Here is a 22,350-nt window from a genome sequence, read left to right as displayed (position 1 = left end):
TTCGAATCGCAGGAAGAATGTTTCTAAGACACTTCCTATAAAATGAATCTTAGACACAAAATATTAAATGAAGTCTTAAATGCTTTATCAAGACTTAACATCTATCTGCCCCCATTTGATCTATCAGACATAGGTACAATGTGTCCATCTGATTGCATACAAGACAACTTTAAAATTTTATAATTGTCTACATCTAATCAAAATTATTGGGGGTCTTGATCTGTCTTATGACTCAACCAATGGTAAAAAAACATTTTGCCTTTCATCAATCATGCTTCGCCGACCACATGGCATTGTAACTTCACATAAATAAAAGTATTCCAATCCATGTATACTCTACAACTCTACAAAGAACCATTTGGTAAATTCAAATATTGGACAACAATCAAACATTGTAAGCTAAAATATCATAACGAAGTCATGATTTTGTTATGTCTTTGGTTACAAATGACAAAAGAAAAAAACGTCACCAAGTCTTAGATTTGTCTAACGAAAGAAAGGGAAAGAGAAAATGGTGTGAGAGGATTGGGGGGGTGTCATGTGGGGGGAAGGGAGAAAGGTTGGGGTGTAGGAAATTCAGGAGGGTAGGAAGGTAATTTTGTCAATGTGGTAGTACCAATAGCAAAATTGGTAGGCCAATAAATCTCCCGCTGGTGCCTGGTACTTAGTGGTAACGAGGAATCTCAATCTTTCCGAAGGATGGAGTGAGCGGAAAGGGCATTTGGGTCAGATTGAACTGAATAATAGGAAACACACAGGTGGAGTGGCGAGCGGAATTTGATATGTTATAAAAAATACTATCAGGAAAGGGGTGTTTTCGATTCGATCAACTCACTCACGGGCACGCCTTTCATTCCATTCCGATGCGATGACGACGATGAGTTCCCTCTCCCTCTCTCTTGACTGGCACAATGAATCCTACCCTGCCTATCATGATTTCTACCTTCTCCCCATTTTCGCTCTCTTCTTCCCCTCCCTTCGCTTCTTTCTCGACCGATTCATATTCGAGGTTCGTACCTTACCTTTCTCATTCTCTCTTCTTCTCTTCTCTTCTATCACCGTTGACTCACGACTAATCACATATTACTTATTAAACTTGTAATCAAAGTTTATTCAAACAAACTCTGCTGCCTTTGACTTTTATGTTCACTCTGCTTTATATATGACAGAAAGTGGCTAGACGATTGATTTTTGGAAAGGGGCATGCGGCGCTGGACTACCAGACTGACGAGAGAAGAAAAAAGATTAGCAAATTTAAGGAATCAGCCTGGAAATGTGTTTATTATCTTTCCGCCGAGATTCTTGCTTTGTCTGTAACATACGATGAACCATGGTTTACAAATACTATAAACTTTTGGGTGGGACCAGGGACCCAGGTCTGGCCAGATCAAAAGATCAAGTAAGTATTTCTCCACATGCCTCACTTATGAATCATTTGTTCTATCCATATGATTTTAATTTATAACCTTTTAACATACATTTCAGGTTGAAATTAAAGGCAGTCTATATGTACGCTGCTGGATTTTACTCATACTCCATTTTTGCTTTAATATTTTGGGAAACGAGGCGCTCCGATTTTGGAGTGTCCATGAGTCATCATGTTGCTACTGTAATTCTTATTGTTCTGTCTTACATTTTTAGGTATCTTTTTCATTCACTTCCGTTTTGTCTTGTCATTCAAGCTTTTTTGTCCTCAAGTTCGACCGTTGATTTTGTTTATTTCATTTGTCTGAATTTACTTCAATTCAAGCTCCTTATCAAAAAGATGTAGTTTTGTCATTTGTATCATCCGTTTCATTTGACTAATGAATTTTATAACTTACTGGGCCTTAATGGAAAAAAGGGTAAAATACTACTACTTCAAAATTATAAGCAGCCTTTTGATCGAATCACACACAGGGAGACAGGGAGAGAGAATTGTGGAACTAATTCCCACACTAGTTCTATTTTTATTTTAATTTAGTTCTCTTTGGAAATTTGATTTTGTTTCTCTTCTATGTTTAACACATTCAGGTTTGCTCGTGTTGGATCAGTTGTTTTAGCACTTCATGATGCTAGCGATGTGTTTCTAGAGATAGGGAAAATGTCCAAATACAGTGGTGCTGAAACAATGGCTAGCTTTGCTTTTATTCTATTTGTTTTATCTTGGATCATATTGCGCCTCATTTACTACCCATTCTGGATTCTTTGGAGTACAAGGTTTATATTATTTTGGTTCCCAATTTACATTATTTTTCCTTCTCGCTGTTATATTTTATGGTCCTCACCTGTCTATTATGTGGCTTCTTAAAATCTAGGTTAATAACAAAATGATGTCCCAACACATTTATTAAAGTAGAAAAAGAATTAATGAAATACACTCTGAAAGGAAAATTCAAAATGTTTTCATCTTGTATGGAAATATACTCCTTTCTTCTTGAATTCTTAACAAAACAGAAGTACTAGTTTTGTTGTTTTAAATTTTTATCCCTTTGATTTTCCTTCTTTTTGTCTTTGATTTTTCTGGATAACGGATTAATGGTTAACTTTTCATCTATACTGGTTCATTTATCACAAATTAAGTTCTTATATGCTTGAGTGGTTTGGATTATGTACTGGGTAACAACAATGATAAAGTGCTTATATGCTTGAGCGGTTTGGATTCTGTATAGGGCAACAACAATGATTCAGTGCCTAATAATTTGTAGAGCAGTTACAGTACCCATCCGTGTCAAAGCATGCATGTAACAGTGATACCGTAATAGAAAATTACGTAGGTTAAAACTGAACGAACTCGCATCCAACCCTGTGATAGAGGGGTCCAGGAATTCCTGGTCCGCCAACAGATAGGGCTGTGTTACAAATGTGGAGGGCCTTTTCATTCCCACCACCAATGTCCAGATTGTCAATGAGGATCCTCGTCCTTGATGAGTAGAACACTGACAACAATGAGACTCAGGTGTTGACTGCAGAGGAGACGGAAGAACCCGAGCTGGATGGTGAGTGTTGCGTGATGCACTTAGGGAGCTTAATCACTGATAAAAGTCGGCAACCTCATACCATAAAATTGCAGGGATTTGTCAAAGGAGTCCTATTCTCATACTCGTCGATAGTGGCGCCAATCATACTTTCATTTCTAAGAGGTTAGTCACAGCTTTGGGTATACCAATTAAAGCAACGTGCCTGATGCGAATTAAAATGGGAGATGGTTACAAGGTGATTGCTCCACAACGGCATGATCCACCATAGCCAATGTGCTTACTCTAGCCCAATTATTTTGGTGAAGAAGAGGGATGATACTTGGCGTATGTGCGTGGCCAAACAAGTTTCCCATTCCGGTAATAGACAAGTTATTGGGCGAGTTGCATGGTACTCAATTTGTTTCGAAGCTGGATTTGAAATACGGTTACCACCAAGTGAGGCTCAAGAGAGAGGATGTGCATAAAACTGCTTTCCGAATCCATGAAGGACATTACGAATATCTAGTAATGCCTTTTAGTTTAATGAATGCCCCATCTACTTTTCAGGCTTTGATGAATGATATTTTTCAAGGTGTCTTGTGTCAGTATGTGTTGGTGTTCTTTGATGACTTCTTAGTGTACAGTCCAGATTGGGACACCCTTATGCAGCACTTGGCAACGGTCCTTGATATTTTATCCAAGGAGAAATTCGTGGCCAATAGAAAGAAATGCTCTTTTGCTCTGAATTCTATGTAATACTTGGGGCATATCATATCCATAAATGTTGTGGCTATGAATCCTGCTAAGATCACCAGTGTGCTACATTGGCCTAGACCTCAGAATGTAAAGGGAGTCCGTGGTTTCTTAGGCTTAACTGTTTACTATTGGAAGTTCATTTGTGATTACAGTAAAGGGGCATGCCCATTGACTAACCTCACCAAGAAGGAGGGTTTCATGTGTCTACGGGCACAACTCCTTTCAAGGTGGTGTATGGTCACAAGCCTCCGGTGGTCTCTTGAGCTGTTCAGCGGGAGTTGCTGGATTGAGATGAGGCTTTATGCCAACTCAAACATCATCTTCAACGGGCCAAGGGCCAAATGAAGTCTCGTGCTGATCAAAGGAGACAAGAAAAGCACTTTGCCATTGGAGATTCGGTTTTTCTTAAGCTATGTCCACATAGACAACAAACAATGGGAGCTCGCATTTGTCCAAAGCTAGCTCCTCGGAACTATGGCCCTTTCTAGATACTTGAGAAAATAGGAGCAGTGGCATATAAAGTCCAGTTACCAAACTCTGCCCACATTCATCCGGTCTTTCATGTCTCGCTTTTAAAAAAGATTTAAGGAATTATTGGGTTGAGGAGAATCTCCCTACTGATTTGGAGGCTGACAATTCCAATCCTCTTGAGCCTGAGGCAGTTTTGGCTTCTTGCACTATAACCATAGCAGGTGATTCAGTTCGCCAACTTCTGTTGCATTGGAAGGGGAAAGCGTCGAGGAAGCTACTTGGGAGGAGGAGTTATTCGCTGTCAATTCCCGAGTTTCAGACTTGAGGACAAGTCTGTTTTTCAAGAAGGGGACAATGATAGAACCCCCTTAATGGACTCAGGCCCAAAGTCCAAACCAACAATTTGGAGGGTATATACGAGAAGGAATAAGAAGGGAGAAGGGAATATCTGATGAGGTTGCAGTTAGTGGGAAAGGAGAGGATTGGGTGAGAAGGGAAATTCTCTTATAACTGGGGCCTAATGTGAGGAGAGAGGGAGAGAAGATATTTTTTTTATAGAAGTTATGGCAGAGAGCTTTGGCCTCTGAAGGAGCTTTGCTCTGGGCAGAAGGAACCTCGTTTCCTCTGTATTTTTCCTTTTATAGTCATAATACAACTTCTGTTCTCAATCACATATACTCTTTACTGTTATTTCCTTATTCTCTGAGTTGGGTTGCGAACAATAATCAATTGCCGTATGTACAGAAGGAAAAAAAAAATAGATTTATGTACTATTTTAGAAAAATTCTGAAATGATTTTCTTAGTTAATGGTTAGATTCTCTAGAGGCTTTGCCAATTCTGAGCACTCTCTTCCTAACCTTAATCTCTTTGATAGAACACATTCCTCTATTACTCAGGTTCATAAGAGAAGAAATAAAAGGAAACAGTTAGGTAACTAACTAGACAAGGGTTAGTTAGTTAGCAGGAGGTAGTTTTTGACTTGGTCAGGTTGTACTAAGGTATATAAAGGCCAAAGGTGTTAAGAGAGGGACAAGAAAGATTTTAGACATTGAGTGGAGGGGCCAGGTTCCTCGAATTACTTGGCTGCTTTTTTCTCTGTAATTCTCTCATCACCAGTGAATACTCTTTCTTTGTTACATTACTTCACTTTCTTTTTCATCATACCCTAGTCCCATCCTATCAATTGGTACCCAAGCTCTTGAATTCAGTAGTTGTGCGTGGGGAGTAGCACATTTGATGGGGAGTACAAGGATGGATTTCCCAGTAGAGGCTTTGGAGAGGGTGGCAATGAGCTGGAGTCAATTCCAAGAGTGACTAGAATGCAAGATTGGAAGCAAGATTCTCCCATCAAGATTCATGCATGAATAAGCTGCAACAGATGGTGGAGAGGTTGGTGTCTACAATATCTGAAAAAGGTTCAAGAACAGGAGGCCCAAGGGGTGAGACAAGGGAAGGAGATGAAGGGGAGTTTGGAGGGAATGTGCAAACTGAATGTGGGAAAGGAAACAGAGGTAGCTTGAAGGGGAGGGTGCTTTTGGATGGATACAAAAATTGGAGAGGTATTTTCGATGAAGGAGAATAAGGGAAGAAGCAAAGATGGAGGCAGTAATGGTGGCTCTTGAAGGAGATGCACTTTCATGGTTCCAATGGTGTGAAACTTGCAATTCAAATTGATTTTGCTAAGAATTCAAGACTGCCGTGATTGACAGGCTCCAACCAGTCATGATGAGTGATTCTTTTGAATCTCTTCTAACCTTGAAACTAGAGCAGACATTGGCTAAATTTATCTCCCAATTTAAAAGGCTAGCAAGAGCAGTCAAGGGGAAAGAGTAGAATTTGATGAGAATTTCCAATGGGTTGAAGGAGAAGAATCAAAATTGCATAAGAGAAAGAGTCTTTTGGAGATGATGAATAAAGCACGCACCATTGAGGAGAAAAATATAGCTATGGCCAGATGTAACAACATTCTTGGAAGCAGTCTTGAGGGAAAAGATAAACAACTGTGCGCATAGTTTTACAGCACAAGAACGTCCAGGAATGTTAACCATAACTAAAAGGGTTGAAAATGGGAATTTGTCTTCCCAAACATCCCAGTTATCAATCTACAAGGGGTTATGGGGATATTGTAATTCGGCAAAACTTCTTATTTGGTTTTGAGGGGAGCGGACATAGTCCTTGTGTTAGAATGGGTTGGTTGCGTGGGGAGAGATCAAAGCTAATTTTGATGATTCCAAATTGAAGTTTAAGATGGTCAAACCAAGCTGTTTAGGGAAGAACCTGAATTAATTAAAACCTTGACATCCATCAAGCTCATGAAGGGATCCTTATAGGATCAAGGACAAGGTGTCTTTATGGAGCTTAATCATATTCCTGATCAACCTGCGATAGAGATTGAAGTTGCAACATTCATATAGGGTGATTTAGATAAATATCAAGACATCTTTTAGGGCCCTCAAAGTCTGCCTTCACATAGGAGACAATATCATGCAATAGTGCTGAAAGCAGATGCTCAAATTCCAAATATAAGGCCATGTAAATATCCCCATTACCAAAAGGCAGAGATTGAAAAGTAGTCAATGAGATGTTGATGACAGGCATCATTAGACCACGTGTAAGTCCCTTTGTCATTCCTATTGTTTTGGTGAAGAGGGACGGGGGTGGAGATTCTGTTTTGACTATAGTACTTTAAACAATATTACCCTTCCTAGCAATTTTCCAATTCTGGTGATTGTAGAGTTGTCGGATGAAATTGGAGGAGCTACAATTTTCTCTAAATTGGACTTGAAATTAAGATGTGGTTTCTGAGGAAGGTGACTGGGCTTTTTTGAAGCTTCAACCCATATAAGATGAGATCATTGGCTAAAAGATTGAATGAGATGTTAGGACAAAATTTTATGGACCCTATAAGGTCTCAAGAAGGATGGGGGGGCGGGGGGGGGGGGGGGGGGTATTGATAGAATATGCCCCTCTATTACTCAGATTTATAAGAGAAGAAATAAAAAGAAACAGTTAGCTAACTAGATGAGGGTTACTTAGTGGGAGTTAATTTCTGATTTGGGCAGGCTGTAGCCAGGATATATGATAAACTTTATAATGGCCAAAGGTGTAAAGAGAGAGCCAAGAAAGGTTTTTGACAATAATTGGAGGGTTCAGGTTCCTCGAATTACCTGGGTGTGTTTTTCTTTGTAATTTTGTCATCACCAGTGAATACACTTTCTTTGTTACATTCTTTCTCTTTCTTTTTCATCATACCATGTTCCAGTTCTATCACTTTTCAAAAGTATTGTTGCAAACCCTTTAGTTCCTATGATATATCCACATGCCATGGAGATTCTCATTTGAACTGTTTAAGAATGTGGGAAAATTGGGTAATGTCAGTGCCGTGATAAGTTAGAGAAACAAAATGTCATATCTGTCCGCAATAGATTTACCTCTGGATTATTGCACTGTTGTTTTTAAAACACAACCCTCTCCCTCATCTCTGCAAGAGTCCGTCTAGGCATTTTCAAATTTCAAATATAAGGATGTATTGACATTTTCAAAAATATTTCAATTTCAATTTATTTCTTGCTCAGCTGTTTCATACTGTCCATTATCCATTTTTCATTTTTTTCTTGTTTGTTATTACTTTGGGCCATGAGTTTCGGTTTTAGCTGTCTTGTTTGAGCAGATTTATAAAATAAGATTTGTCCACTGGGGTAAGTTTCTAAATAAATCTTATTGTAAGCACTGTAAAAGAAATTTTGTTTTGTCTTTATAGAAATTTTAACAATTCAGTTTGAGGAGTAACACTAGAGCTGTCCTTCATTCATATTTCATTTCCTCTGTTCAATTGTTTTACTTTCTTCTCTTTTTACCAGCTATGAAGTTCTGCTCACTTTGGATAAGGAAAAGCACCGAGTGGATGGTCCAATATATTATTATGTGTTCAATAGTCTTCTGTACTGCTTGCTTGTTATGCATATTTATTGGTGGGTGTTGATATATCGGATGCTTGTTAAACAAATCCAAGCAAGAGGAAAAGTTAGTGAAGATGTTCGATCTGGTAAGTTGAAAGATGTGTTCTGTGCAAGGCTTTCGTATGTAAACTTTTCATTAACTGAGCAACCTTGTGAAAAATTTGTTCCCCTGTGCCTAGTATCTGCATATAATTAGGAGAAAAACGGGGAACTATCAGAATATAATATATGATTGTAGATGTAAGTTCTGGCTTTGAGTATTATGAACTCAATCTGGAATCTGGATTAGAAATGTTAGAGTTAACTTTTGCTTAGTTTGTAGTCTTTCTTTTAATTCCATCACTCAATGGGGGATACTGAAGTTGTTAATTGGGAAAGAGGCTTACCAAAATTAAAGTTGAGAAAAAGGATATGATGACTTGACATTTTTGTAACATATCACTTTGATGTACTTATCATAGAATCAGAAATTAATTGTTTTATGTTCAATCAATCCCGAAATTTTTTTAACTGTTTATCTTGTTGTGAACTGCTGCACATTTTCTTTATGCAGATTCAGAAGATGAAGATGCACATGAACATGAAGATTGAGTACGGAAGCAAAAGCATAATATATTCTTTAGGCAAAGGTGAATCTAAAATGATAACAAATTGTTTTACACCCTAACATGATGAATATTGTCGTATGTTATGTGGGCTTATGTTATGTTAAATTGTCCATATTTTATTTTTTTATTTTTTATTTTTTATAAAAAAGAATCTGTTTGTCCATAATTATTTTGTAAACTATAAACTTGTAAGTTTTTTTTTTCTACTAGTTCATTGTATCAACTAAAGGTTAGGCGGAAACTGCACACAAAAAGTGTTTAACGTCTTTTGCCTCTCTCAATGCATGTACTGAACTCTTCTATAATCTTTTTTTGCATTATCTCATGGTACACTGGCATATGAGGCAAAAGAGGGAATTTAAAGTTCATCTTTGTTAGGTGTTGACATAAAGAGAAATAAAAAAAGAAGAAAAACAACTACAGTATTTTTTTTAGCGTTGACTACGACCCCAGTATTATGAAATCATGTTAGATTTTTACTTTCCTTAAATTAAGGGAAATGCTGTTTGGTTTTATTTCTTGCAGATGATTTGGTTAGCTTCAATCGTTTTCTGTGCCTTTGGCCACAAAGCTAATATTTTCAAATCTTAATCAAATTGAGAGGATTATATTTATACGGATTTGAGTACAGACTTCGGAGCTGGTATAAAATGGCAACAGATGGAGAGAATTTTGATTCTTCTAAACTATGGGTCTATGCTGCAACTCCTGAAGTTTAGGTGTACTTCCTAACATTTGGTTAAGATATTTTGACTTTCTTGGTTATTTGCCCCTTGTTCGAATTACAAGTTGTGTGTCCGTTAATGTTTTCTGCCATAGATGTTATCCACTTGGTTTTGATTTATTGAAGACGAAAATTATTGGACTTAGTCGTTGTAGTTCTGAACTTGTTCAGGGTTATATTCGGGGAATTTAGTTCTAATTCACTTAAAAAGCAAAAGGAAAATCATACTATAAATTAGTTTGCTAGTTGATTCAGATAATGCTGCTTTTAGCTGCTTTGTTTTCACATTTATGACTGCTGGGAAAGGAAGAAATGTGGCGAATGATTGGATTTAGCAACAAAATATTGCGCCAGGGTCTTAAAGCTTTGACTCGGTGGTGCCAAATCTGGCCACAAACTCATTATCATATTTACAATTAAATGTGTACAGGCAGCGTTAGAAGAAAGGGGAAATACTTCCATTTCAAGGTACATGCTCGAAGTTTTTACCAATGGTGAATGGTGATATTTCGGTTTCGTGGAATTGATTCTAAAAAATTTTTGTTGACGCTCAAGTTAGATATCGAATTATGCATATAAGATAATAATGATAATTAATAGTTGGTTGTCCTTGAGAATTTAACACCCCCCTTCAAACATTTGTAAACTCTGACTTTGTTGTGTGTACAAAGGGTGCTTACAAAATTTAAAACGGAAATATTTTTGTTGTGGATTTTTTTATGTGAAAACATGTTTTTGTTGTAGATTTTGTACACCGAAATGTGCTTGTGTCTTTTTAATTTGGTCAAAATGTAATTTTGATTCTCCTAATTTTGTTAATCAGTCATTTTGATTTTTCTATTTTAAAATTGAGACATTTGATTCTCCTTCTTTAAAAAAAACAATGATTTTAGTCCCTCCATCCAACTTAATTGGTTGACTGTCAAATAGTTAACCTTGACCATTATAAAATTTGTTTTTTAATAAACTGAAATTTATTTTAATTAAAAATAAATTTAATATGGCAATCATGAACGGTCATTGTTCCTCCACACTCCGTTTTGTCACCTTTTCCCTTCGATTTTCATCTTCGGCTACTGGAACTCCCTCGACGACCACACTGCCCAACTTTTCTCCAAAAAAGAAATTCTCATTCAAAAATAACTCATTGGGGTTGATAAACAAAACCAATGAGCTTTTAATTGTGAAGTTTAGATGATTTGAGGTTAGGGAATTTATCACCATTTTGGATCTCGATTCTTGCAAAGTAAAGGATGAGAGATTCCAAGAGGGCGATTGTCATTCATATGTTGAAAATTTTCAAGATTTATGTTGTGCTTGTGATGGGTCACTTCTCATTAAGGAAGCTAAGGGCGATTCTAATTCATGTTGTGAAAAGAAGCGATTTCAACCTTAGGGTTATTAGGAACATACCAACAAATGAGGACTATAACATAAGGTTTGTGCCAGTCTCAACATCGAGACTAGAAATTAGGTGAATGTCAATGATTTTCAGTGGGTGCGTGTCGTGCAGTCTTCAAATGGTTTTGTCGGAAAATGAAAAGGTTGTGATTGTTGAGATATCGAATTTGAAAATTGGGGACAAGGAGGTTTGATTTGAGTCTCAACATTGTTTCCTTCTAAAATTTGATGTTGAGAACTTCAAATATTTTGATATGTTCCTTTTCAATGTAGGAATGAGTTTTCCATGTGTTGCTTCATGAGAGCTTCAACAATATGTCTTTTTTTATTGCATGGATTTTGATAGTTTTAGTCTGCATATACCTTGGTTCAGAAATTGCTTAGTCATTGATTATTTGTTTGCCTATCAAATTCATTGGTCACAACGATTAGATTTATGCTTGTTTTGGTTCATTTCAAGCTAATGAAAAAGTTAATTGGTTGAAAACTGGTATGACGACATTCTGAGTTTGAGGTCAGCATATAACAACTATGGGGTGGAGTTTTGGCGGTCAAAGATGATGATCAAAATGGAGAAGGTGAAGGAAGGGAGTGTGGAGGAATGAATCCACTTGCCATATTGAATTTATTTTTAATTAAAATAAATTAAAATTTATTTAAAATTAAATTTTATAATGGTCAACCTTAATTATTTGACAATCAACCAATAGATTATGATGGAACGACTAAAATCATTGATTTTTTGAAAAAAGGGACCAAATGTCTTAATTTCAAAATAGGAGAACCAAATGTCTTAATTTTAAAATAGGAGAAACAAAATTATTAATTAACAAAATTAGGGAGACCAAAATTACATTTTAAGCCTTTTAATTTTTGAAACCCACAACAGAATCATGATTTTGTTATGCATATATGGGAAGCGTACAAAATCCACAATGAATATATTTCCATTTTAGATGTTGTACACAAAAACATGTTTCTTGTTGTAGATTTTGTATGTGAAAACATGTGTCTGTTTCAGATTTTGTACAGGCCTCCAATGCAACAACAAAAATACATTTCCTCTATGGCATGACAACTACATACAAAATCAACAATGAAAATATGTTTCCATTGCAAAACCAGGTGTGTAAAAAATATAAAATGAATACACATTTTTGCGTACAAAATCTACAAGAGAAACATGTTTCCATTTTATATTTTGTACAACCCCCTGTACTACAACATAAATACATTTTTTTTGTTGTGGATTTTGTATGTGGTTATTACAATGGAATCGTATTTATGTTGAAAGGGAATTTTTGAAAATTATTAATTCCTGAACTACAAAAATTATTAAATAGTAATTTTTGTAGTGTTAATAACAGTACCATCACAAGCGATATTAGATAAAAAAAAATCAGCACATACATATTGGAAAAATCAAACATTGATAACTTTTCATCATATCTTTTCTACGGAAATGCATCCATTGTCAAGTTGCATCTCTCTTTGATTGGCCATCATGATGATAGAGAAGGTAACTGTTTTAAGTTCAGGAAATGAAGCGTTGTGCTATGATTATTGTTGATTTGAAGAGATCTAAGGGGGTCGGGCTATTTGGGCCTCCATGGGTCTGGCTCCTATAAATAGGACTCTACCTTGATTCCATTGGTGTTCATTTTCTCTTCCATATTTTTTAAGTTCTAATTCGAGAGATTTCTTTTGAGAAGAATTTTGAAGTGCCTTGTGTTTTAGGTACGTTTTTCTGTCATTTGGTATATTTTAGTCTTGATGAGTCTTAGTGAGTCAGAGGAGTTTAAGAGGTTAGGTTCCGACAGAATGTTACCACCAAAGGATGTAGATCTTAGGGATTCGAGTTCATCATCTGCTTCTTCTACAAATTTGTTGCCACAAACTTTTAAAGCTTCTTTTAATTATGGTAGTTCTTCGAGTTTGGACTCATCTCCCCTTGATCAAGGTGTCAAAATGAGAAAGATAGCTAAGAACGTGGTTGATATCGAGGCTTCCAAGGAACCTTAGAACTTCATCATCAAGCCATCACTCCAAGCACAACCCTATTCGGCGTCGAGGAAAGAATCATCCACTTAAGGAAGGATTTCCCCTTATTACCTTGGAAGGGAAACACTTGGGGTAAAAGGCGAGGTAGGGCCTATTTGTTGGGGAATAAATGTGTATGCCCAAGATCTAATCCATCATGTTATCAATTTTAGTAAAATATTGTTCTTTATTTTATTATCATATTTATTGATTTATTAAATTGTCAATTTGACAAGACTTTGATTAAAATTAGAGACTTGTTATCATGATAAAGATTATGATAATGAGAAACAAGTCCTTTATAATTTTAATCTAAATTGTTTTTAATCATAGGATTATTGTGAATAGGACATCAATAATTTGGATAAATCAATATATATATATATATGTAATGGTCTTTATTGGATACAAATTAGTAGATCTCGTTTATTAAATTGCATATATAGATGATGTATATGTGGATGTCATCATTGAACTGACTCAATTGAGAATACCTAATAGTTAATATTACCTTGATATGTCAATTGGAAGTTCTCAAGAAGAAATATAATAGTTTCTTTTGACCTAAGATTATCATAATAATTAACAAGTTATTTGTTATATTTTATTTTTGGACACCTAACGTCTTAGGGCACTAGTTGAATGAATATTGGATATGATTAAATACTTGTAGAATTAATGATTAATCAAGAAGGAACCCATCAACTCTAGGTAATGAGTTTGAGCTTTATGATAGAATTAAGACTTTGGTCAGGGCAATTGAATGAAAGAAGAAAATAGTTTCTTAAGTCATTCTTTGATTAAATATAATATGTTAACTTATTAGAGTTTGACAGTAATAATATACTCTAGAGTTAACCTTGAGTTGTAAATTATGGAAAAAATATTACATTATTCTTCTATTGATTCTTGAAGGTAAAAGACGTTACTTTATGTTATCTGGATGTTAAAGAGTGTTGTTAGACGCCTACCTTGATTAGTAAAAATTAATTATGATTAATTTACTACTGGTTTAGTATACGAGATCATACACAAATGAGTCCAATCTTTGCAAAAGAAAATAATTTATTTGATAATTAAATTAGAGAACTTAATTTAATCAAATAAATATTTTAGTGTAATATTATTATATTCTTTGCTAGCACCAAGAATATAATTAATATAAATAAAGAGTATTGTTTTATAAATGTGGAAGTTGTCCATGAAATAAGAATAAGATCCTATTGCTACATATCATGATCATATGATTAGTTATTGTAATTAGTCATGATTATTTGAGAATTATCTTTGTCTTATATCAGGAAACTTCTTGAAATTAAAAAAATATGAAATAATTTTTATTTACAAATATAATAATAAAGATATATGAAATTATTTCAAATAAAATCTCTTCTTTTTGAAAAGGTTCAAATCCATATCTCTTTAACATAAATAGAAGCATCTACCTGATAGCAAAGTGTATCAGACACAAACTAGAAAAGTTCAAACCTAGTTTTTAAGACTAGAAAAGTTAAAACCTAGTTTTTTAGACTTGAAAAGTAGAATGATGATTTGTTCTTTAGAGTTTCACTCATCAAAGAGTTGATATCAGAGATAGGTCTCGATGTGAATACATGTAGAGTCTTCACACCGTTAAAGAAAAATTTTGTTGCTTCAAGAATGCACATCCAGGTACACAAATCTATTTTTCTCTATTTATTATTGTTGTATATTTTGAATGCAAAATAGATCATAATTTTTTGCTACAAGTGTTGGAAACACTTCTATGTAATTATCACTATTTTCCTAAGTTTTATACAAAGCCTAACTCAGTTTGCTTGCTGAGTCTTGCCAAGATAATTAGTATTAAAGATGATGAACTTATGCTAGTGACACTTTGTACGAGTGTCTCTTTCACAACTTTCACATCATTCTTCTTTTAACAATTTTATCATGAGTGGTGATCTAAGGGTTTTGAATGTCACTTCGACACAACTTACTATGAATGGATGGGCTTTCTTCACGCATTTTGGGCTTTGTGTGAGCATATCTTTTTGAAATTGAACGACTTTGTTTCTTCATTAGAATACTTTGGCGAGGTACGAGATTGATTAAATATCTTTGATCTGTAAGGCAAAGAATCCTTTACCCAAGCCACTCACTACTTCATATAAGAACTTTAAAATGAGTTTTCTCAAGGTATAAGTGATGAGGACATGACCAAGAGCAAGGGCAAGGATCCACTTGAAGGACTTGGAGGGCCTATGACAAGGGCTAGAGCAAGGAAAGCCAAGGAAGCTCTTCAACAAGTGCTGTCCATACTATTTGAATACAAGCCCAAGTTTCAAGGAGAAAAGTTCAAGGTTGTGAGTTGTATCATGGCCCAAATGGAGGAGGACTAAATGGCACCACTTTGTCTCAATTTTAGAGTGTTTAGTTTGTCTAAATAATGGCCCAATCCTTGTAAAGTTGGCTGACCAAAAATATGTTTTGGGTTAATCAACTAAAAGGGCTTTAGTAGGTTTAGTTCAAGTTGTAATAAGGGCCCAATTGACAACCTAGGCATCAGCCTTTTGGGAGACCAAATGGTGGCTGACTTGTTGGCTGTTGGGGGTGACTTTTGGTTGCCACAATTTCAGTTACACTCAGCCATTAAGTTTTTTTTAATTCCCTAGGTTAATGGCATTAAGTTATTTTAATTCTAGGTTAGTGGGTCATTACTAAAATCTGTTGTAAAGCTTCTATATAAGCTTAACCATTTTATCAATAAATACAAGTTGAGTTTTATTCAGAAAATTAGAGTTTATCTCTTTTATCTTAGTGAGAGTGATTCTTCTAAATTCTTGAGTGATTCAAGAACACCCTGGCTGTATCAAAAGACTTTCACAAACTTTGTGTGTTGCCCTCGCTGGAAAGAGTGATTCTTTCCTTCCTTTCATCTTCACCCTTGTTCTTTCAAACCACAATTCCAGAAAATCCACCTCTACCCAGAATTATCTCGTGGCCATAACTCCCATTTTACGCACTCAAATTAAGTGATTCTTGAGCCTAAATTGAATTTCAAAACGAGACCTTTCACCTCGTTTTGGAATCACCTCATTTGGAGCCCTGTAACTTCAGTTATTGCCATTTCTATATTTCTGTCCAGCCACCACTTAACCTACGTTTTACCATCCCATTCATCCATTTTATGCCAAGAACCACCTTATTAAGACCCACGAAATTAACCACCTTATTTTCCATCCTTTCCTTAATCAATTTCCGCATTTTCCATCAAGGTTTAATCCTAGACGATCCTAAGTCAGCCCTTGTGCCATGAGGGTTCATATCAATAAGTCATGGCTGCCAAAAGGAACTAGTTAGGATGGAAAAAGTTATTCCCTTGTGACATGCACAAAGTGTGACTATATGATGTGGCAATGGGGTGTAGCAAGCAAATGCTCACCCCCCCTCTAAAATTTAATTGGATTGGGCTTCTCCCAATTCAATTTAATTTATTTTCCAACACACATCAAATATTCACTTAATGCATGTGAAATTACAAAACTACCCCTAATACAAAAACTAGTCTAGGTGCCCTAAAATACAAGGGCTGAAAAATCTTACATTTCTAGGGTACCCTACCTACATTATGGAGCCCTAAATACAAGGCCCAAAAATAATGAAACCTTAATCTAATACGTACAAAGATAAGTGAGCTCATACTTAGTCCATGGGCCCAAAATCTACCCTAAGGCTCATGAGAATCCTAGGGCCTTCTCTTGCATCTCTGGCCCAATCTACATGGAGTCTTCTATCCAATGCCCTTGTAGGGTAGGATTGCATCAGGTGGGAGTTCTTCTCAATAAACCTCTGAACCTTTCCAATGCTTCACTCAGAGATTCATTAGGGAACTGATGAAATGAAGAGATTGCAACTTTCCCTTCTGCATTCTTGGACTCTGGGAAGTATTTCTTTAGAAACTTTTCAACAACTTCTTCCCGGGTTTTCAGAGAGTTGCCCTTAAACGAGTGAAACCACCTCTTGGCCTCTCTTGCCAATGAGAATGAGAATAGGCTGAGTCTTATAGCTTCATCTAGCACATCGACAACCTTAACAGTGTTGCATATTTCAATGAACATTGCCAAATGTGCATAGGGATCTGTCATACCCTAATTTCGTCCGAGGATTATTACTTGATGACATGCAACCTTTGGTTAGCCGCTTTGAGATACTTGGCGTCCTTTGTTGCACAATAAATGAAGTCCTGAGACGTGTCAGAAATCAAAAGGAAGCTGGCTTGCGCGATCCGTGAAATTCCATAATATGGCGGAAATCGAAAAGAGGTGTTTTTGCACAATTCGTGAGTTTTCGTAATTTCTTCGAAAGCTAAAAAAGAGTAAATACATAATCCGTAAGGATTCGTAACCTTGCGGAAGGGAAATAAGTATCGTTACGAAATTCGTAAAGTTTCGTAACGTTACAGAAAAAGAATTACCAAAAAAATAGAAGGGGGTGCATTTAGTAAAAAGGGGGGTACAAATAGCAATCTGGCCCACTTGGGCCTTCCAGATCCTTCCTCCAGAAGGCTGTTGCTTCTGGAGGAAGCAACATTGCTCGCCTGGGCGAGCTGGGTGGCAAGCTCCTCCCGTATTTTGCTATAAATAGGGGGAGGAGTGAAGAAGAAAAGGGTTCAGCCTTCTTGGCACTTCTCTCTCTCTCGAAATTGCTGAGGAAAATTATTTCCGTGAAGAAAATCCAAGCCGAGGCGCTTCCGTAACGTTTCCATGAGTAATTACGCGAAGATTCTCGACCGTTCTTCAACATTCGTCGTTCGTTCTTCGTTTTCTTCAGTCTTCAACGGGTAAGTACCTCAAACCGAACTTTTCAATTCATTCTATGTACCCGTGGTGGTCCACATTTTGTTTCATGTATTTTTATTCTCGTTTTCATTTGCTTTTTATACCCCCTTTTGACGTGCTTAAGCCATTTATTTAAGTCATTTCTCGCCTAATCTAAAAATAAAATAAATTTCCACCGATCGTTTGAATTGTATCATCCGTTAATTTTGGTTAAAATGAATTCCGACCGTTCGGTCGTGCCGTAACCACGTTGGAAATAAAAAAAGAAGTAAAATAATAATATAATAATCAAAAAATACCTTTTAGTAAAGTAAAGCGAAAAATCAATTGGACGTTTTCTCTTTGGGATTTCTCATTCTTAATTGAATTGACTAATAACTAAAGTGAAACTAAGGCTAAAATCAAACTCGCCTAGTCAAGCTCGTCCACAAAAATAGGTTTTTGAAAGTTTATCATTTCAGTTTCTTACTAAGTAAAATGGATCATTTTTAAGGTCCAATGCCTTAAAATGATCACCCTTCAAGTAAAAAGAATCACTTGATTCACGCATAATAAAGAACTACGTAGGTCAAGAGCCCCGCTTTTGTCGACCTCAAAAAAATAAAAAGAAATAAAGTTAAGGTAACACAATTTCCACAATTCTAAAAAATAGGCTGTTGTCCTTTGAGACAAACGTGAGAGGTGCTAATACCTTCCTCAAGCGTAAATACAACTCCCAAACTTAGAATTTTTATTTTGACCGGTTTCCTTCGATTTTTTCGACATTTTCCACAAATAAATGTTGGTGGCGACTCCGCGCATCTTTCCTCCTTTGGAAAGCGCACCCGTGAGCCTCGCCCTCGCTCGCCTGCGAAGGGCACGTTGCGACAGGATCTTCGTTAGGTAATCCTTGGAACAAATTCCCTTGTATTAAATGAATTAAAGAATGCAGGTAGTTGATGTTGTGAGCTTGCACTTCAGGACGTGCAATGCTAGTAAAGAATTGCGATATTGAGCTGCTTGAATAATCCTCAAGGGTGATCCTCTGGTGTTGCTCATCTGCCATTATAGCGGCTTCAGGCAATTGAGTAGCGGATTCCCTTGATGATGGTGAATCAGGTGATAATGAATAAGAAAAATGAGTTTCTTCCTCAAGAATGGATGCAACTGTTCTATCTTGCAGAAGTTTCCTTCTCCTCTCGGCCCTCTTCCTTCTCAATGTAGCTTCAATTTCTAAGTCCAGAGGAACTAAATTGCCTGTGGGAGATCTATGCATATAAAATACTAACAGACACATCGGTTATCCAATTCAATAAAAGAAGATAAATATGAATTGAGAAGAAATATTCACAGATAATCAAAGAATAACGAATAAAGAATAGACACCTAAGAACGAACTAACTTTCCAAATAAAAAGAAGTTCCCCGGCAACGGTGCCAAAAACTTGTTCGCTACCGGCAAGTGCACCAGATCGTGCAAGTAGTATAAAATGGTAAGAACCGAGTATCGAACTCTCGGGGAACATGTGTTACTTGGTAAAGCTATTTCAGTGAATAGGTGTCTAGTGTGAAAAGAGATGTGTTTACTATGAACAGGTGTGTAAACTAACTATTAAAAGGAAAAATCTCGTGAGAAATGATGCGTAAAAACAAGTAGACGACATGTTGGTCTTCCTAATAGGTGCTTGATGTTAGAAGGATATTCTCTACTTAACAATGCTCATGCGTTCAATGGTGTCTCCTAAAATGCTAAACCTTGATTGCTCATGATAGTGTAGCCTAATCCTGATCAAGCCTCGTCCGCAGATTCCTCTTGTTGGACTAAACTCGACCAGGACCGCACTAAAACAAACATACAACAACTAGGTTATCATACCCCGATTCCTTGAGAAAATACGATAAACTAGCCCTATCCTATCAAGTTCTAAGAATCAGACCAGTTTCCACTGTTGAATGATCCTAAAAACACATGCATCTACGTGATCAAGGCAAAAGCATGGTAGAATGAAGTTCTGATAGCACAGTGAACACACAAAACATCATTAAATAGATAGAAAGATATTTACATCAAGTACCTACAAGAAAGATCCAACAGAGGATTTAGCTTTCCATAACTGGGAAGCTTCTTTTACAACAAATAGAAGAGAATGAAAGATTGCAAGAATACAAGTAGTGGGGATGTCTCCTCTACCTCTAGGACCTCACAATCGCTCACAAACTCATCTCGAGCTCTCAAGACGGCTTCCTCTTCCAGCTCTGGTATCTGCAGATCTTCACACACAAATTCTCTCAAACTCTCTAGAACTTGGACCTTTCTCTCTCTAGAACTCTCCAATTATGTAGAAGCTTCAAGAAAAGGCCAAACTCCCCTCCAAAATCAGATTTTAGGCTTAAATAGGTGGCTTTGTTCATGCTCGTGCACCTAGCGCAATTCTGAACTGCTTAGCGCGCATTAGTGAATTTCGTCTTAGCACGACTTTTCTTGCTCAACGGATGGACTAAAGCGGTGCACTTAGCGGGATGACCCTTCGCTCAGTGAACATGCACAGCTCATCCTTCTTCCAGATTCTTCCTCGTGCTTAGTCGAGGATTGTTGCGCTCAGGGCATATCTCGCTAAGTAAGTAGATTGGCTTAGCGAGAGGGTGAAAATTAGCACTTCAAAACTTGCCTAATTATCCTGAAATTGAGAGAAAATGATTATTAATTACACAAAATGGAAGTACTACGTATTTATTACTTATCTTTAACAAAAAATAATTATAACACTAAAAAATAACCATAAATTTGAGGAGTTTGATACAATTTACACAAGTTTTATACACAAAAGTTAGTTGTATTCATCGACTAACACGCGCTAAGCGCGAGATCAGTGCACTAAGCACAACAGGTGTCTTCAGCCAAGCTCAGCGCATGATTGGTGCTAAGCTCAAACCCACTTACTCGTGCTAAGCGCGAGGGTGGCGCTAAGCGCAATGTCATGATTTCAGAGCCTATTTAAAGCCTGTTTTATGCAGAATTAGGGTACAATGCCTAGGGCACAAAATTCCACCGCACACCATAGTGCCTATTTTGGGAAAAGAGCTCTAGAGGTAGTAAGAGGAGTAGCTTTTGCAGAGGAGCCTAGGTTTTGTAATCTTATTATTGTTAGGGTTTCTTTTGTAATGGCTGGCTAAACACCCTAGTTGGGGATTTCTAATGAACAACAGATGTAAATACTTAATATCTAATTGATTATGTTTTCTGTGTTCAATGCTTCCTTCAATGCTTAATGTTTGTATGCTTTTGGTCTGATCATCCATTTGTGATGGAAGCTTGCTTGTGGAGCTTCTATGGAGGCTGGATCTTTGAGCTTCAATGAGGTACTTTAATGGTGATTTTCCACCATGGAGATGCAGCGGAAGACAAAGGAGAAGAGGTAAGAGGTGGCACCATCCACTAGGGAATAAGCCATGGAAGAAGGAGCTTCACCACCAAGATGAGCCTTGGATAAGAAGCTTGGAGAGGATGCTTCAATGGAGGAAAAGAAAGAGGGAGAGAAAGAGAGAGGTGGGAGCACGAAATTGAAGGAAGAAAAAGGGAGAGAAGTTGAACTTTGAGTTGTGTCTCACAAGACTCTCATTCATCAAAGTTACAACAAGTGTTACTGATGGAAGCTTGCTCTTGGGGCTTCTATGGAGGCTAGATCTTTGAGCTTCTATGAGGTCCTTTAATGGTGATTTTCCACCATGGAGATGCAGCGGAAGACAAAGGAGAATAGGTGAGAGGAGGCGCCATCCACTAGGGAATAAGCCTTGGAAGAAGGAGCTTCACCACCAAGATGAGCCTTGGATAAGAAGCTTGGAGAGGATGCTTCGACGGAGGAAAAGAAAGAGGGAGAGAAAGAAAGAGGGGGGAGCACAAAATTGAAGGAAGAAAAAGGGAGAGAAGTTGAACTTTGAGTTGTGTCTCACAAGACTCTCATTCATCAAAGTTACAACAAGTGTTACTGATGGAAGCTTGCTTGTGGGGCTTCTATGGAGGCTGGATCTTTGAGCTTCTATGAGGTCCTTTAATGGTGATTTTCCACTATGGAGATGCAGCGGAAGACAAAGGAGAATAGGTGAGAGGAGGCGCCATCCACTAGGGAATAAGCCTTGGAAGAAGGAGCTTCACCACCAAGATGAGCCTTGGATAAGAAGCTTGGAGAGGATGCTTCAATGGAGGAAAAGAAAAAGGGAGAGAAAGAAAGAGGGGGGAGCACAAAATTGAAGGAAGAAAAAGGGAGAGAAGTTGAACTTTGAGTTGTGTCTCACAAGACTCTCATTCATCAAAGTTACAACAAGTGTTACACATGCTTCTATTTATAGACTAGGTAGCTTCCTTGAGAAGCTTTCTTGAGAAAACTTCCTTGAGAAGCTTCTTTGAGAAAACTTCCTTGAGAAGCTAGAGCTTAGCTACACACACCCCTCTCATAACTAAGCTCACCTCCTTGAGAAGCTTCCTTAAGAAGATTCCTAAAGAAGCTAGAGCTTAGCTACACATACCTCTCTAATAGCTAAGCTCACCTCCTTGAGATGAGAAGCTAGAGCTTAGCTACACACCTCCTATAATAGCTAAGCTCATCCCCATGAAAAAAAACATGAAAATACAAAAAAAAGTCCTTACTACAAAGA

General features: G+C 36.9%; 1 protein-coding gene across 3 annotated transcripts; it reads left to right on the top strand.

Annotated features, from left to right (window-relative positions):
* Positions 1-672: 672 nt before the first annotated feature.
* On the top strand, positions 673-9,692 carry LOC114390607 (ASC1-like protein). 3 transcript variants are annotated; one of them, XM_028351406.1, is made up of 7 exons: positions 674-1,009; positions 1,170-1,399; positions 1,486-1,641; positions 2,014-2,199; positions 8,028-8,212; positions 8,680-8,755; positions 9,260-9,692. In XM_028351406.1, exons 1-6 carry the CDS (start codon positions 869-871, stop codon positions 8,715-8,717), a joined length of 936 nt encoding a protein of 311 aa, XP_028207207.1. In that variant the 5' UTR covers positions 674-868; the 3' UTR covers positions 8,718-8,755; positions 9,260-9,692. The 3 variants fall into 3 exon arrangements, with proteins under 3 accessions (XP_028207208.1, XP_028207209.1, XP_028207207.1); XM_028351407.1 differs by lacking the exon at positions 1,486-1,641 and having other exon boundaries at positions 673-1,009; XM_028351408.1 differs by lacking the exon at positions 2,014-2,199 and having other exon boundaries at positions 673-1,009.
* The last annotated feature ends 12,658 nt before the right edge of the window (positions 9,693-22,350 follow it).

The sequence above is a fragment of the Glycine soja genome, chromosome 16 (assembly GCF_004193775.1).
Source record: "Glycine soja cultivar W05 chromosome 16, ASM419377v2, whole genome shotgun sequence".
Taxonomy (NCBI): domain Eukaryota; kingdom Viridiplantae; phylum Streptophyta; class Magnoliopsida; order Fabales; family Fabaceae; genus Glycine; species Glycine soja.
Note: the sequence above shows the minus strand (reverse complement) of the source record. Positions and strands in the feature narration are given on the sequence as shown.